Below are 17,596 nucleotides of genomic sequence, written 5' to 3'. Positions count from 1 at the left end.
AAATAAAGCAATTTAATGTGTATTTATTTACTATTCATACTAAATATTTAGTTACTAGATTAATCTCTTGTATAATAGTGCAACTCTTAAAAAGCACAATGATGGCTGCCTTAACCACTTCAGCCATCATTCAACTGAAATTTCTTCCACTTTTAATTAACTCAATCATTAATATTCTATATAATCAGTATAATAAAAAGGGAGAAAAATTTCGTTTAAATTCATTAATTTATGGAAATTCATCAGTTATTTATAAAACAGAGTAAATAAATTACATAAAATAAGCAAAATATAAATCAAAAAACTTCATTAAAAGCAATTTTTTTATTAAATCATAATAAATTAATATAACAATAGCCTTCTTTTTAATCTAAGAAAACAAACTGTATCTTAATTATAAACAAAATATTTCAATTCAATATAGTTTTGATTAAATGTTATTCAAATTTGTGTGTCCTCTTCAATAGTTTCTATGAGAATAATAAGCAAATATATCTAAATTTAACAGTCATCATTTTACAAAATTAATAACTATAATGATAAGGTTCTTTATATTACAGTGGAAATCACTAATTAGAACAACACTGACCATTACTGTACAATTCTCACAAAATATTATTTATCTTCGCTTCCCTTTTTCTTTCAATTTCTCTTTGTTTTTTCTCGTTTCTAATTCAATTTTTTGTTGTGAAGTTAAATTGTTTAAAATTTTGGTTATAATGCCCGTTCCGAGAGTGCCAGTTCCACCTCTTAACGTAAATCTTTGTCCTTGCTCCAATATCATTGGTTTTATAAGGTGTAGTTCTACTCTACATAAAATTAATTAAAAGATTAATCAATTCTTGAAATATATTTACAATAAAATATTATGCATTATGTATCAAACTACAGAAAATCTTGTTTAAATTCAAGACTCAAATCTATTTTGTGATATTTAATAAAACTCCATAAAAATTTATTGGTAAATATTCATAGTTGGAACTTCTAAAACTTAATCTTGTTTACAACAAGAAATTAATAACCAAGTACAATACAATTAAGCTACTGTTTCCAAAATACTAGAATTAATTAACACATTGAATATATGATATTTTCAATAGTTCTTTATATATATGCTATGAGACATTTACACTTACAGTACCCAGGTGGTAAAATTTGGAAGTTAGTGCTCCTATCACACAATGCATGATACAAAAAAAAAAAATGTCAATTACAAAGTTGTACATGACTGGATTTAGTAAAAAAAAAAAAAAAAGGCATCCTCTGTACATAAATGGTGTGAATTGAAACCATGAAATGCTAATGTGCATGTCAAGCACAGATATTAAAATGTATTTCTCATTTCGTATGAGAAATACACTGTGCTGCATTCATTACTGTGTGTATTATGTTGTACATCACACACATTAATACATAAAAACTACTATGTACTCTGTATATTAAAATTACTAAACATACAAATTTTAAACACATATAAAATAGTCAAATATATATTATTAGAATGTATGTTTATTTGTTATATATATATATATATATATTACATTTATACACATATATATATATAAATGGACGTGTGTGTCCCTATATTTCACTTTTCAGCCAAAACTACACATCGCATGTGAATGGTGTGTATGTGGTAGTAGCCCCAAGTCTCCATTCGTGCACTATGGTGTTGTGTCTCGATAGCTATAAGGGGGCGGGAAATGTGGGCTTGAAAGTGGTTGAAAGTGGAAGATTTTCTAATTCGAATTGGTTCGATTATAGAACAATTGTAAACGTTCCAGAAAATTGATCAAATTGAAAATAGTTCGTTTGACTGGACGTAAAAATTCTCTAATTAGTCTGGAAACGGGGGACCTAATTCTTGCATTCTGTGAAAATGGGTAAGATTGACTATAATGTAATTATCTTAATCTTCACTATCATTACTTTTTGCCCACAAATAAAAACCCAGCAAAGCGGGTCCTTGCAGCTAGTATATATATATAATGTGGTAGAGTCAAAAATAAACCAAAATTTTCACGTTATATTACATAGTCTTCTGTAAATACTTGTATTATTAATGTCCAAAAAAAGCATCTTCTGTTAGCATCCATACTATTATCAAAGCTATATTTTTTGTGATATTTTTAAAAGGTTCTAGTCACTGAGCTTCTAACTTAACATTCTTGGTCAGGGAATATATATCTGGCCAAGAAAAGTATAACAGTGCTTTCCTAATAACCTTACTCTCTTGATTTTCCTCTGCAGACTTTTATTTCTTTTCTAAAATAAAAGATATTGAAGAGATGTAAATTCCACTAAGCAACATAGCAGGTGCCACAGAAAAATGGCTTCCATGACTGCTTTGACAAGTTTTATAGATGCTGATAGAAATGTGAAGGTGCATAAAGTGCTTACTTTGAAGGTAGTGTGGTGTATGAATTTCTGTAATTTGTTTAATAAAAACTGTGCTAAAAATTCAGTTTATTTTTGATTGTGTTATGCATTTGCTTATATACAAAAATGGTCTTTATACATGTATGTTTATTATATTATTCATTATATATCTATAATACTAAATCAGTGTCCAATAACAAAAAAAATAATTTTTTAAATGCAGCTATTTGGATTAAAAGCTTCTTTGAAGCATTATTTTATGCATTTACACCTAAGCTGATAAGTTTAAAAGTAATAGGGACATCAACTGTTGTGTGTATTTATGATATTAAATTCTCCAATAGAGAACATGTTCAAATTTTAAGAATTAGAGGAGATTAAAAAGGTTTGGAGCTAAACTTTTCTAATATTTTTAATAACTATTTTATTATTATTTCTCATCTAAATATGTTGGCCACATGAGTGATGACAGGCCACTCCACAAAAAGTTCATGGGGTTTTCAAACCCCTCAAGAGTAGATCCTGGGTTCTTCAGAATGGTAGACTACTATCTTAACCATTTAAACTTCACTTTACATTTAAATAATTTGTAAGTTTATTTGTTAACTTCTGCTTCTAAATAATTATACCAATATTTTCACGATAGTCATAATTTTATCAAAACAATAATTTATTCAACAAGTCAATTAATTCTACTAAAACAAGCTTAATTTTTAAAATAATAAAATCAAATAATGAAACTCAAATTTCTCAAATTAAAAGAATTTCTCAAATTGAAAGAGTACGAGAAAAAAGGTTATTTTGTAACCCAATGACTAAGTCAAAAACTATATATCTACCAAGTATAGATCTAACACAAAGAAAAGACTTTTAATTATTTTATATTATTAAGCAGGCACTTTAGTAGTCTTCCAGAAGAAATTCAGCACTGTTTTTACCTGTTAATAATGCTTCTGTTTGACTACCATTATTGGCGTGTTAATATCTTTAGTAATGATTGATTTTAAACTCTTTTCATTTTGCAATTATTAAATGAGCTTTATTCATGCCCATTATGGATTTATCCAGACCTAATGGATTATCTAGCTGAAGGAAGGACCAACGTATCTGCATAAAATTTCTGAGGATCTGATTGAGGTTGAAAATTCAAGTTTTTAAACAACAGGCTAATACTTTTATTTGGACACCCACTGGCCAAGACCATTCTCAGGAGGAGACAACAGGAACAATTGCTCCTCTTGGGATTTGCTTTATTTTTATAAGCAAAGATGTTTTATAAGAGTAAATTTATTTTAACAGTTGTTATACTGAAATAACTATTGACTGTGCACAAAAAGGTGGCCCTTTCTGTCTTCTCCTTAAAGCCATACAAGTTGTATTATCTGGAAGACTTCATGACTTTTTTGGGTAGTTTGAGTTCTCTCATATTTTTACATCTCATTTTCATAATTTAATGATTATTATTCACTCTCATTACATTAAAGTACAGTAGAATGTCAATTATCCGAAAGTCAATTATCTGAAAGAATTCCAGTCGGCAAATTTAAATTCTCGCCAGTACTGTGGTGCTGCAATCTTTGGCTATGTCTTGGGCTACTCAAATATTTTATTACATTTTTGATACTAAATTAACTTCTGAAATATAATAATTTTTTATTGTTTTTATATTTTTCAATATATTTATTTTGTTTGTACAAAATAAAAAAATAATTTTTAATGATACAATAGTCTTCGTTAGGCTTAACATCAACAAAAATTCAACGTGAAGCGACATGCAACGGAGAAAAATTTCAACATGGGATAGGTTAATATATTTTTTCGTATAATATCGGTTATCCGAAATATCAATTTTCCGAACAACCCCAGTCACGAATTGATTCGGATAATCGACGCTCTACTGTATAATCTGTTTAAGAAATGAAGTTTTATTAAATTGACTGGTTAGATGATCTAAAACTGTACAGGTTTTAGCCAAATAATTCTATTGTCTGAGCAGTTGCCAACATTTGTTACTGCTGTCAAAGTATAGCCCATCATACTATACCAACTCAAACAAAGATGGGACTTCAAAAGCAGTTGGAAAAGCAATCAAGAAAATTTGATCTTGACACTAATTGTTGCATTAGTTTTGCTCAGAGTGATAAGCTGACACCTACAATTCTGAGAAATCCTGGATCCTTATTCTGGCAGAGCAACTTTAGAACAATTTTTCATGAACAATCTGTCCCAGATATGTTGGGTCCCATCCCTCATCATCCAGTCACACCATTGGAGGAATGATTGAACCTACAATGGGTATGATTAAAAAGGCCTTCTTTCTGCCCACAGAGCAAAAACAAAAATGAAAAAATATGTAATATAATAATTTTACTGCTTGAATATAGTCACAGTAAATACAAATTACTGTAAATATAATTATTGCAATCGTAATATATAGCATATTTAATAAATACTTACTTAGCATCTTCACCAGGCATCACCATTGTTTTATCTTTAAGTATTATACTAGCAGCACAATCCCATGTCTTAGAAAATATTTGTGGTTTAAATCTAGAATAAATGGGCTGACCACCTTCATCTTTCTCTAAAACATATATCTGAAAGAAAATAAATTTTATTTAAATCATACTTATAGATACACATTCGCTTTGTTAGAATCTACAAACTTCAATACCAACCTGTGCTTCACAGTTGTCATAAGTTTTAAATGCTCCTGGTTTGCATAAAGCCATTCCACGTCTTATTTCATCTCTCTTTATTCCACGCAGGAGAATTCCTAATTGATCACCTGCTTGCGCTTCCTCCAAAATTTTACGAAATGTCTCAAGTCCTAATAAAAAATTTGTAGCTTAAATAAATACAGTAAATCTTTATAAATATATTATAAATTATGGTAAATTTCTAACCTGTTATTATAGTTTTTACATGATTGTTATAACCGATTATTTCGCATTCCATTCCTTTTTTAATTATTCCTCTTTCTAACCTTCCTGTCACAACTGTACCACGACCTACCGATGATAAAAGTAAATAAAAGCCATCACGTTTCAGATCTAAGTTCATGTTAAATGAATTTAAAAGAATACCTTCAATAGAATATACATTTTCTATGGGTAATAAAAATGGTTTATCTAAATCACGAACTGGAGTAGGGATGTATTGATCAGCTATATCCAGGAGTTGGAAAATTGCTTTCTTGCCAATTTCTTCATTCTTTCCCTAAAAAAATTTTACGTGTGTCAATTTATTAACTAAATTAATGAATTTGATTTCATTGCAGGTTATATTATCAAGTTATCATATGAAATTCTAGTTGTTTTTATAGTTAACATTATGCATCATGCTATGATCTTGTCTGTCTGTTCTGTTGCATTGTTACGTTGAGCAAGATTATTATTATTTTGGATCCTTCCCCAGTATCATCAAATCCCTTTTGTAATTTCAATACAAAAGGTGTTAATTTTCTCAATTTTCAGAAACCGCTTTGGAGTGTAAAGGAAGTCTTTAATAAAAACCAGTATAAAGATCTCAATTGATATGGTAAAAATCTGTAGAAGTGGTTCTGAAGGTAATGGATACTATAATAAGATCTTAAAAATACAGAATTAATAGTTTTTATAAATGAAATGAAATGGTGTGACAGTTCCATAAATTTTGCCTGCTGCTCACTTTCATTACTATTGTGTACATCTAAATGTCTTTACCAATATTAATATAAATGATAAATATAAGCTTAAATTCTTGAATTAATGCAACAAATTTTATCTTTTAATAGAAGTTATATTCTTTTGTGAAATAAAATTTATGAATAAAATTTTCTCCAATTTGAAATAAAATAAAATATAATAAAATTTTCAATTAATATCACCAATTGGAGAAAATTATTCTCTTAAACTTGATGCTTTTTAAATACAGTAGAACCTCGATTATCTGGACTAATTGAGGATGAAGGTAGTCCGGATAAGGAAAAATTCGGATAATCGAAACAAATACTTTAATTTGTCTTTTAATGATAATACAACACGTTTTCTTTTCGATGACATATCGGTAATATTAAAAGTAAATACTGTATTTAAATTGTGATCAAATTTTCAAGAAGCAAACGTTCATATTGAATTTGGACTACTATTGACCAACGCTAACTGACTAACTATTGTTTAAAAGGCCCTCTGGTGGCGCAAGAAGACCAATTTTATAAAATAAGCAGTTGAAACTGAATTTTTATGAATAAAAATTTGACAAACTATTTATCGTTTTATGACAAGTAAAATTTTTTCTTTGCGTTTGTGGCTTTTAAGTAATGCATAAACCTTCAAAACACGAGGCCCTTCGAAACGCAAGGTCCTTCAGACTGCGAGGCATAGGCGGTGGCCCACATTGCCCATGCCTTACGCCGCCCTTGGTCATAGAAATGATGTAATTTGAAAAAAAAATTATTTATAAATACGTATGTCAAGTTATATTTTTATTACAACGCAAAATATATTTAAGAGTTTACGGCCACTGTGCTGGGTGAGACGTTGTAGAAACAAAACAAGTTATGCATTCCATCATGTACATAAACAGTATCGTAATTCGCCAAGTGCAAATCAGCAAATTTGTAAAATTTTTGTTTATTTTGAACAATCCGGATAATCGAAAATCCAGATAATAGAAGTCCAGATAATCGAGGTTCTACTGTAATTGGAAATTGTCAGCATCCTAGAATTTTATTATTGCTTTTCCTAAAAGTATAATTATAAAATACTGTTTATACTAAACATAAATAAATGAAAAATATATTACCTGAAGAGCATTTAAAGCTGATCCAATAATTACAGGAATATCATTTCCAGAATAACCTATCTCTGTCAACAATTCTCTTATTTCTAATTCCACTAATTCCAATGTTTCTGAATCCACTGCATCAGCTTTGTTGATGAACACAATTATATGATCTATGCCTATCTAAACAATACAATATATAAGAAATTTGTAAATAAAACAATATATTTAAAAATAAATTTCATTTAGGGTCTAAAATCTGAAATTTTTAAAATTCTACTAATCTTGTAGACATTAAGAAGAATTTTGTTTCATATCTATCATAGGTTTGACCTTACTTGCAATGGAATGGCTGGTTGGTGGAGAATAAATTCTAACACATTTACACCAAGCCCACCAGTGACCAAATGAATAACACCACTGGTGGCTTAGTTAAGCCAAAAAACTCCTATGTGGATAATCCATTGCTGGGGTGTAAACCCATGACCAACTACCAGTGTCCAATGTCCAAATGGATAACTCCACTTGGTTCACAGGGGTCGCAGGGGAATTTTCTGGATTTTCTTTATGTATCTAACTTACAAATAGAGCCAATTTCCCATCGAAAGTCCTCTTGGAAGGCATTCCACCTTGGCAGATTGCCCAAGACATTCATCAGGTTGATGTTCAAAAAATCAAACATTTACAAATACTAACAGAAATATGCAAATGATAAATACAGTAGAATCTCATTTTAACAGACACTCAGGTTGCTGAACATCATCCGTTGTTTCAAGAACCCATTACATCATGTATAACAGATTTTCCACACATCCAGGAATTTATCCATTATTCAAAAATATTTCCGTTTTTTTAACCCTACATATAAGAAGCACTAGTACTTGAAATTATTCAGTCTACTAAAATGTAGAAGACACTGAGGTCAGCGTTACATGCAATGCTGACCTGAGTGTCTTCTACATTTTAGTATACAATATTTGGCATGAAAATCATCATATTCAGTCTTTTGAAATCTCTATTCTTTATTCTATAGAAACATGTATGTTACAAGATCATATATTATGCCATACGTGTGTACAACAAAGTTGATGGAAACTGTATACTGTATATTGTAAACACAAAAAGAGATGAATTACATATGCTCATTAGCACTTCACTTGCCTTCATAATTCGTAAAAAATCGTGTCCATCTTGGTTTATTTTCATGCCACTTTTCAGCCTATTGAGTCAAATAAATGTTTCATCTTAAGGCTGTTATACACGTTACGGAAATCCTTTGAGGATTAACCGTGATTTTTTTTCTATCTATCCACCTTTGAATAAAAATAATTCTTTATACATTGGGAAATATTTTAATAAGTTTTGTAAATTACTATGTTCGATCCAGCCAGTTATATCCGATTTTTTTTCGTCTGTTAAGTACATCCTTTGAGGATTTCCATAACATGTATAACAGCCTTTAGCAATATCATGTACTGTACAATCTGTTCATTTATGCTGAAACTTGTCAGGAAGGTCTTCATGACATGGAAAGACTCAATGGCCTCACTAAATTTTGGCATTATATTTAAAACAGTGTCAAAATGTTCACTAGGCAGCTCCTCCCAACTGTATCAACTTGCTGATTCTCTTCATACAATTCTTCAATTGTACGTATCCAAGATGTAACAAACAAGTGCACCATTAAACTCTACAAATTCCTGGTAAATCTGAATATTAATGGAACGTTGAAAAGATGCAAAGTTTACAATAAATGCAGCTAAAAAAAAATCCATTATTCTGCTACAGATCCACTAAAAGAAGGTAAAATTACATTGATTTGGCAGGACTTGGGAAAAAATCCATTATTCCAAGAAATCTGTTGTTCAATGATCCATTAAAATCTGATATAATTATTATTAATATTATTACAATCTGCCTATATTGCTGTGACATGTGCAAAAAACTAAAAGACAAAAAATAATAAAAAATAATGGTCATAAAATGTATGTCTATTTTGTTATGTTATGTACACCTCAAAGTATCATTTATAACAATTTACTCAAAATCACTCTCACAATGTTATGAAAAATCATTACGAAATAACATTCTTTCTTACATTTATATAAAGCGAACAGTATATGATGAGCATAGTCACAAGAATCATAGTATGTACAGTACTATTGAGCATCTGTCTAGACACTCCCGTCATTAGATTCAATAGATTGTGCTGCAGATATTGAAGAATTAAGCTTATTTAATGACTATTATTATTTATATACTGGATGATTTTTATGTTTATTTTTTTCATGATTTTCTAGCTTTAGGTTAAGTTTTATCATATTTATGGTTTTCATTAACTTGTCAAACATTATATCATGATTTCAGTTCATTCCATTACCTATAAATCGATCCCAACTATTTATAAATCTATAAATAACCCTAGTCCTCTCGATGTATAAGACATCGAGAGGACTTGATCCAAGGCTAGAACAATTACATCTCACATCCCAAACCTGAATTGGCACATTCATACATCATTACACTCAACAGATTTTATTATAAAATCCCAAATTTTATTGGCAGAACTTCTGAGTTCTGTGGAACACAAGTTGGAAACCCTGCTTTAGAAAAACACAGTGATATCTTTCCTATACTTTTAAATGCATTTCATCAAAACAAGAAATGTTATCCATACTAATGTGCATTGATTCTTACTGACATCACAATAAATAAATAAAACCACTTTTCACATAATATATATTAATTAGCCAAATTAATAATTTGATAACTAAACTGACCTGTTTTGCCAAAATTAAATGTTCTCTTGTCTGTGGCATAGATCCATCTGTAGCAGCAATAACTAGTATGGCTCCATCCATTTTTGCTGTTCCAGTTATCATATTCTAAAATTAATTTTTCAAAATTAATGCAATTTATTCCATAAAATTAAAACTGATTGTGTGAATTATTTTAATTATATTCCTTAAATTTTAGGTTTTTATCATACAATACAACTAAGTTATAGCTTGGCATATAAAAAATATGCTTCTTTCCAAGTCCAGAATATATGGGATATTCAACATCTTGTCTGGAACTTGTTACCGGTGCATTCTGTGAATAATTAAAGCTTATCATTAATGTTTCGAACTGTTGAATAGTTCTTCTTCAGGTGAAATATACCGAATAACCAATGGAACACAAAATTAGAATGTGAATATTCAAATTAAATCGAACATATGCCTGATGAAAGATGTTACAAAGGGCATGCACATTTCGTGTGTAGATGATGGCCATTAAAGGTCGACGTCCATAAGGACCTGCCATGCAACTGATAAATTTAGCTCATCTTTTTGGGTGATGCATGGGGCGTTGTGGCTTGCTCTATAAATAGATATGGCCTCCAACCATCTTATGTGTTCAGGGTGAGGCATAGTTAGGATGACCTTGGCTTGGTTAAATGCGGTCTCGATATCAGGGTCAGAGGCATAAATAGCAAGGACCATGTTGTATCTCCCATGCTGAAGGTCTGCCCAGTGTCCGCGTATTCCAGTTGCTAAGGAACGTTTCTTGGATCCAATATAAATAAGGTCCCTGTCACATCTGTTGTCCTTAAGAGGTATGGAGTAAATGCCAGAGAGTCTTTCCCATTGTGGAGGATGTTAAAGATTGTCGGACATCTCCTGTACATTATCCACATGTGGTGTTTGTTGGCAATTTCAGTATACAAAGATTTAATGTACCAATAATTATTAAATGTAACAGGGACATGAGTTTCACTGTCTGGTCCATTGTCGGTGGTTGTATGGGCAGAGGATGCATGCAGTGAGCGATGGTAATGCTCAATCAAATGATGGGTCAGATTAGGGTAGCTGTGTTTGGCTGCAATCCTCTTAATGTGAGTTAATTCAGTGGCTAGAGCTTGTGGGGTAGACAAATGAGAAAATGCCCTCCTAACCAATGCATTAAATGCCGCTGTCTTGTAAGGGAATAGGTCACATGAACCTATAGGGATAGAGGCCGCACAAGGTTTGTGGTATACCAATGTGTGGACAGTTGACACTTCAACTTTAATGTTTATGTCCAGGAAGTAGATCTCTGTGGTATTAGATTGTTCAACCTCCATGGTTAAGCCATAATAATTGTCATTAACAGTTTGTACGAATGCCATCAAGTCTGGTACAGTCTTCCACAAAATGATGATATCATCTATATACCTCTTATATAAAAGATTGTTGGGAGGTATTGTGGAAGGATCTTGTGTTATAAGTGTCTAATAACCATTTCGCAAAGGTCCCCAGATACTGGGCTACCCATGGAGACCCCCTTTTCCAGGGAACATAAAAATAAAATTGTAACAAATCAGATGGGCCATCTCCAACACCTGTTGGTGTAGGGCAAGAGTGGCCAACAGTTTTTGCCTCTGGGCCGAATTGGAAAGAAAACTTTTTCCACAGGCTGAACCAGAGGCTGTCCTAGGAAGATTTCTGTGGTGCGAGATCTCATGTGGTTTCACCTCGTAGAGACTAAATTGTACATAGAGATTACAGATACATTTTTCACATTATCATGCTTTATCAACACTACGTCGTACTTACGAGATTTGTAATGGAGGGTTAACTCTAAACGCTTGTTGACTCTTTTTTTTTTTTAGGTGTCAGAATTTTTCATCGAGCTATTCAGACTTCAATAGCTAATATTGAAAGATTGATCGCAGGCCATATAAATTCATTAGACGGGCCAGATCTGGCCTGCGGGCCGTATGTTGGCCATGCCTGGTGTAGGGTATGATCTTAGACAATGGCAAGTAAAAGATCCCTGAGAGAGCAAAAGGCTGGAGGAAGCTGCATGGAAGGGTAAAGGGATTTAAAGTCTAAGACTGTGATAAATTGAGATGGTGAGGAGAGTTCCTTTAGAAGGGAGATGAGGTCTGCTGGGTTAGTGATGGTGTAAGGATAGTTTTCAAGGTGGGGAGATAGTAGGATGTGAGCGGCTCTCTCAAGTTTACATGTGGGAACTCTCGCTTTATCCACAACAAGAGGTAGATGGTGGCTTTGTTTGTGAGTTTTGGCAAACACAAAGAGCCTTGGTGTACTAGGGAGTCTACAACTATGTTACCTAATGCTAGCATTTGACCAATTTGGAATCAGTGAATCCCTTGACCCTAGATTGTAGTTTGTCAAACAGTTTTCCTCCACCCTGTCACATTGGACTAGATTAATGTATTCATTTAACCCTTGCTGATATATGCTATGCTTCATCAGGACCATAGATTTAGATTTATCAACCCTGACAAGAGTGATTCCGTTTTGTTGCATCCATTTACTAGTGCGTCTTAATTTGCTCCTTAATTCCACCAACTCAGAAGGTTCCTTAGCTTTTTTAATCTTGAGCATGGTCATCCATCTATAGTACTCTTTTTGTGTGTCGGGAAGGCCCTTTCTTAAGAACAAATTGGGAATGAGGTTTCTAGTTTTGGCCTTAAGAGGAAGAGTTGCAAAGGTTGGTCCGTACCTGAGTAAATATATGAATATTTTTAAGTTTTTGAAGAATATATGGATATTTATAAAACTTAAAAAACATATGGATATTTTTTAAGTTCTTGAAAAATTACTATATGTATATTTTATTGTATACTTATCTATTTCTGACCAAAATACATGAAACAAGCAATTTTTGTAACTCCAGGAACTACTATTTTACCAATAACAAGAAAAGCAAAAGTTTCACACTTAGCCAATTATCAAATTCCTCTGTTCTAATTTTTGAATTCTCATCTTCTAATTCCAAAACTTCAAAAAAATTAAAAAATGTATCACTCAATCAATGACATAGACCCTACAAATTCATTACATCTACATTTTAGTTTTGAAGTTCAGTTATATTATATGATAACTTTGAGCTTTATTTGCTGATTGATACAGAATAAGAATTCATTTTTTTCACTTTTATGCCAATGAGATTAAAACAGATTACATTAACACAGATGTCAAGAGGAAAACGCTAGATGTAGAACCATGAAACCTTCACTGTAACAGTAATTTAAATCATAAATATATTTTAAACTGCAATGATATTTTAACGATTTTAACTGTAAATTCATAATTTTAAACGAAAAAAATATGTATGTAGCAACGAAACCTAAAGAAAATTCCGGATGTAATGCCGATGGATGAGGGTCCTTGCCTGAAACGCATATCAGCCTATGGAAGATTAATAAAGATGATGTAAAATGCCTTGTGTCTATTTATGCACCTAGTAGTGAAGAAAAAAACAAATAAGAATTCATGTAAATTAGTAAATGAAAAAAGTATACTTTTTTTTATCCTATTAGAACTCAACTACATACCTTTTTCTATTTCTTTGGTTACAAATATCCTAATAGAGGCCATTCCTGTTATAGTACTGTATTTTTGTTATAGAAATCACTATTTTAATATACAGTAATTTATAATTATCTCATCTTTATTTTGAGTCATCATCAATAACCATTTAAAACCATAAATGAATTATGTATGAAAGACAGTAATTTATAAATTTTGAAAAAATTAGAGGTTTTTAAATGCTGATAACCATCTTTCTATAATTGAATTTACAATGTTTTGCATAGCTTAAATTATTACAGGAAATCCACATTAGTTCAAAATTCAAGGGATGAAACAATTGCAACTTTGAATTATTAAGTTTCAAATTATCCAAGATTTATATATTTCCGTCTAATATACCAAATGTCATGTAACTGATGTAATTTAACAAGCACATAGAATACAGCTATGCATACAGAATGCTATTTTTGTTAATTAATGATTAAAATATAAATAAAATGCAGATAAACAGCACATGCCATATGAAAACCTCACAGGTAACCAGATAGGTTTTATAAAAAGTAAAGCAGAATTTCTGGAAATGTCACCAAATAAGTTTTAAAGTAGTCCAAAAAGTAGTAAATCATCCAAATGTAGTAGCCTAGAGATCTACAAATATCTCAATCTGTAAGGAACCAAGTCTGAACGTTATTTTTATTTACTTTTATTTTGCTTATTATTCTATTTTTGTTTGGGGCTTATGTTTAGTTAGGACAAAGGTTTACTCACCATTCACCTTAGTAACTTAAAAATAAAAGAAAAACCAGCTCACCGACGAAAGAAAAGCGCCGTAGAAAAACTCGCGCACACTTGCGCTTCCCGAGCGGAAAAAAGTAAGTCCGCACCGAGAAAAGGGGGGAGACGCCACAAGCACGAATTAGGGACTCGCTAAACCTTAAAGAATAACATCCCGAAAATTGTGAAAAAAAATAATGTAAAAGGTTAACGAGTAATTGTCATAAATAGGCTGCCAGAGAAACAAAAAAAGTTTATTGTTAGCGTTAAGTATGTAAATGAGGAGAGTGATCTCATTCAGAATTGTGACGTCACCTCACACTATAAATTCCGAGTCTCAAGTGAAGATGGACGAGGTGAACTCCTGATAGCAACGAGCTTTGGTGAGCTTCGTAGCAGTGAACGAGAGAGGTGTCCGATAGGATCAAATAGTTCCAAGGCGATTTTGAAGTTATTCGATTTGTGGATCGACGATTATAGAAAGTCTTGAGAGTTTGAGGAAATAGGTTCCTAGTATATTGAGGTGACGATTAGGATCTTTAATTTATAAGAAATATTGTTTATAAGTTAAGTCTTTGATTTTTGTCGAATTCCAAAGGGGAATAGAATTAAGTTAGAAATAGATTGATTTGAGTTTGTCGGGTTGATTCTTGTTGAATTTCATTGAATAAATTATTGTTTGATTTTTACTAAATACTGTATATAGTTTATTACTAGAAGTTTAATTAAATATTTGATTTTGTTATTGACAAACTTTGTCATTATTTAATTCGGTGCACGCTTAAAGTCCAGGCCTGGCACACTAACGCGAATCCGCGTAAAGTACCCGTTAGGGAACGGCTAATTCCGGCACACAGTAGTGTCGATAATCGTTGGAAAGTCGGAAAAATAATATAGTACTTTACAAATCTATTACTTGTAGCACAAACTTGCAATTCTGAAAACCTGCTGTATTTCAAGAGATAAGAGTAAAAAGGGTAGTCCTTGTGTAAGGTGACACCCAAAAATATGTTACTGTAAAAGCAAAGCCATATTGACAAATTAGAGTTGTTCTTGGTCTATTGTTCTCTTATAATATGGAGGCACTTCAATCTAAAAGAACAAGTTAGCATATGTATATTACAGTTTAGACATAATTTTCACTTAAATTTTCAAAGTAGCTGTATTTTACACTGAATTCCTTAACATATAAATCTCTATATCCCCAGCCGGGACAAATAGTACAGTCAAACTAATGGGATTTTTAACTATCCAAGTTCAAATTAATGAGGATTTCCTATTGAGCCATTTAGAGTAACAGGAAAAAAAAAAAACAGAATTTATGGTGATGTAGCAGTGTCTGCATCCATAAATTCCTTTCTTCAAAATGTTAAAAACCTATTTTTACTTCTATGCTTTTTATATTTTGTACAAAAGTAAAAGTTTTTTAATAGCCCTATTCTTTTATATAGAAAAATAAGATGCAAATTAGAAAACACCAAGATAATTATGTTTAGCTCTGTCTTTTAGATGCTTTATGTCATTATTATTGTTTTATTAATATTGGACAGAAGATTAGGGAATAATTGTTTTTGAATATTGTCAGATATAAACATCATATTTTAAAAAAATGTTTTATAATTGTTATAGAATGTTGTAAACCTGCTGAGGAGGGGTCTTCGGGTCTAAAACACAAAAAAGAATGTACAGGTGAAAATAAAGATACTTTTGTTTTTTTTTTTACTAATAGTTCCTCCCTTTGCTAATTCAAAACTACACCAGTAGAATATGTCCTTTTTGTAAACAAGATCTAAATGGACAATATGAAAACAAAACAATAACTGATCTATTCAAACCATCACGCAATGAATTTTCATTGAGATATTTTCTAACAGGCCAATCGAAGATACAGTCTCGAGAATAGAAACTTTATGGCTATTCTATACAATAGATAGAGATAACATTACTCAAAGTATGATACATATCTTGTGAAATTTAATCAAAATCCAATTATTGCAATTTTATGTTGCATTGATCATTTTTGAATATAAGCAACATATCATCCACCTACCTTTATATAATCTGCATGTCCAGGACAATCAGTATGACTGTAATGTCGTTTTTCAGTAGTATATTCAATATTCGCAATATTGATGGTTATCCCACGTTCTCTTTCTTGTGGAGCATTGTCGATATCTTCATACTTCCGATAATTGGCAAGATTTTTCTCGGCTAGAACTGTTCATATTTGTTTTAAGTACATATTCTAAAAGGATTAAAAGTAATTCACACCTAAAATAGTAAACGTTACTATTAGGTCCATACAGGTACAAATGCAGCTCTTGACAAGATATAGTATTGATATATAGTACAGTACATATCAATATATATCCTATGGGATTAGTTAGTGCAATAGTGTTTATCACATGTTATGTGTTTTTAGCTGTCTCTAATAAACTGGAAAACAGTTGATTTTTAATATTGTTTTGAGAAACAGTTCCAGGTTTTTCTACTTTTAAATTTTCCATTTTTCACTCTTCAAAATTCCAGATATGTTGATTTCGAGGTCTATATCTTGCAAAGGGTCCGACATAGACCAACTGTTCCTTTGACTTATTTACTCTTATGAGCAAGGTCCACAGCTCTCATAAGGTGGCAATCGACTCATTCTGAGCTACATTTCTACCTCAATACCTACATATTTAGAATAGGAATAACCTAAAAGTATCTTATACTATACAAACTTTACCTTTAGTTATAGCTGCTGTTAATGTAGTTTTTCCATGATCAACGTGACCAATGGTTCCAATATTACAATGTGGTTTAACACGTTTGAAAATCTGTTTTTTAGCGGGAACACTAGCCGTTGCCAAATTTCTACAATATTTCAAGTTTGCAACTTGAAACAATTTGATCAACATTTTATGTCTAAAACACATTATTTCATAGTTTTATATGTAGGTTTTTAAATACAAAAACTGTATTATAATCATTAAATGTTAATAATTATCTAAGAGAGAATACACAAAGTAACAGATTAGTAAACAAACATGTCTTCCACGTGTGAATAGACTAACGCCATCTAACGATTTTAATACATTTTTTAAAATTAATTTGGAAAATTTTTAAACGTTTTTTAAAAATAATTTTTTATAAATAATCTCCATAAAAATTTTTAAAAAAATAAAATATATTTAAAATATTACAAAACGAAGACTAAATACGAATAAAAATTTGATGTCTTCACACGCCCTTACCTACTACAGGAATACAATTTAACATGAGCAGAATCGACCTTTCCTTTGAGGATCTTCTCTGCTTATGAATATGTAAAATTAATTAATCGATTATTCGAACCGTATTTAGTACAATCGTTTCACTCGTACGACACTACT

The 17,596-nt window shown here is 31.1% G+C and overlaps 1 protein-coding gene across 1 annotated transcript; it reads right to left on the bottom strand.

Moving 5' to 3' along the window:
• Positions 1-364: 364 nt before the first annotated feature.
• LOC111639043 (elongation factor Tu-like) lies at positions 365-17,255 on the bottom strand. The gene is made up of 9 exons (XM_023384818.1): positions 16,951-17,255; positions 16,273-16,439; positions 9,924-10,028; positions 7,165-7,326; positions 5,466-5,598; positions 5,286-5,390; positions 5,058-5,209; positions 4,837-4,976; positions 365-809 (listed from the first exon to the last, which is right to left on the bottom strand). Exons 1-9 carry the CDS (start codon positions 17,138-17,140, stop codon positions 620-622), a joined length of 1,344 nt encoding a protein of 447 aa, XP_023240586.1. The 5' UTR covers positions 17,141-17,255; the 3' UTR covers positions 365-619.
• Positions 17,256-17,596: the final 341 nt, after the last annotated feature.

This window comes from Centruroides sculpturatus, unplaced genomic scaffold, assembly GCF_000671375.1.
Source record: "Centruroides sculpturatus isolate CEXI.00-Female unplaced genomic scaffold, Cexi_2.0 scaffold1187, whole genome shotgun sequence".
NCBI lineage: Eukaryota > Metazoa > Arthropoda > Arachnida > Scorpiones > Buthidae > Centruroides > Centruroides sculpturatus.
Note: the sequence above shows the minus strand (reverse complement) of the source record. Positions and strands in the feature narration are given on the sequence as shown.

Excerpts from the sequence above, each read along its gene's own strand:
- LOC111639043 (XM_023384818.1), bottom strand. The coding sequence starts at position 17,140 with ATGTGTTTTAGACATAAAATGTTGATCAAATTGTTTCAAGTTGCAAAC. Across the intron at positions 10,029-16,272 it reads GACATGCAGATTATATAAAG|AATATGATAACTGGAACAGC; the intron begins GTAGGTGGATGA and ends AATTAATTTTAG. Across the intron at positions 810-4,836 it reads ATGCCTGGTGAAGATGCTAA|AGTAGAACTACACCTTATAA; the intron begins GTAAGTATTTAT and ends AATTTTATGTAG.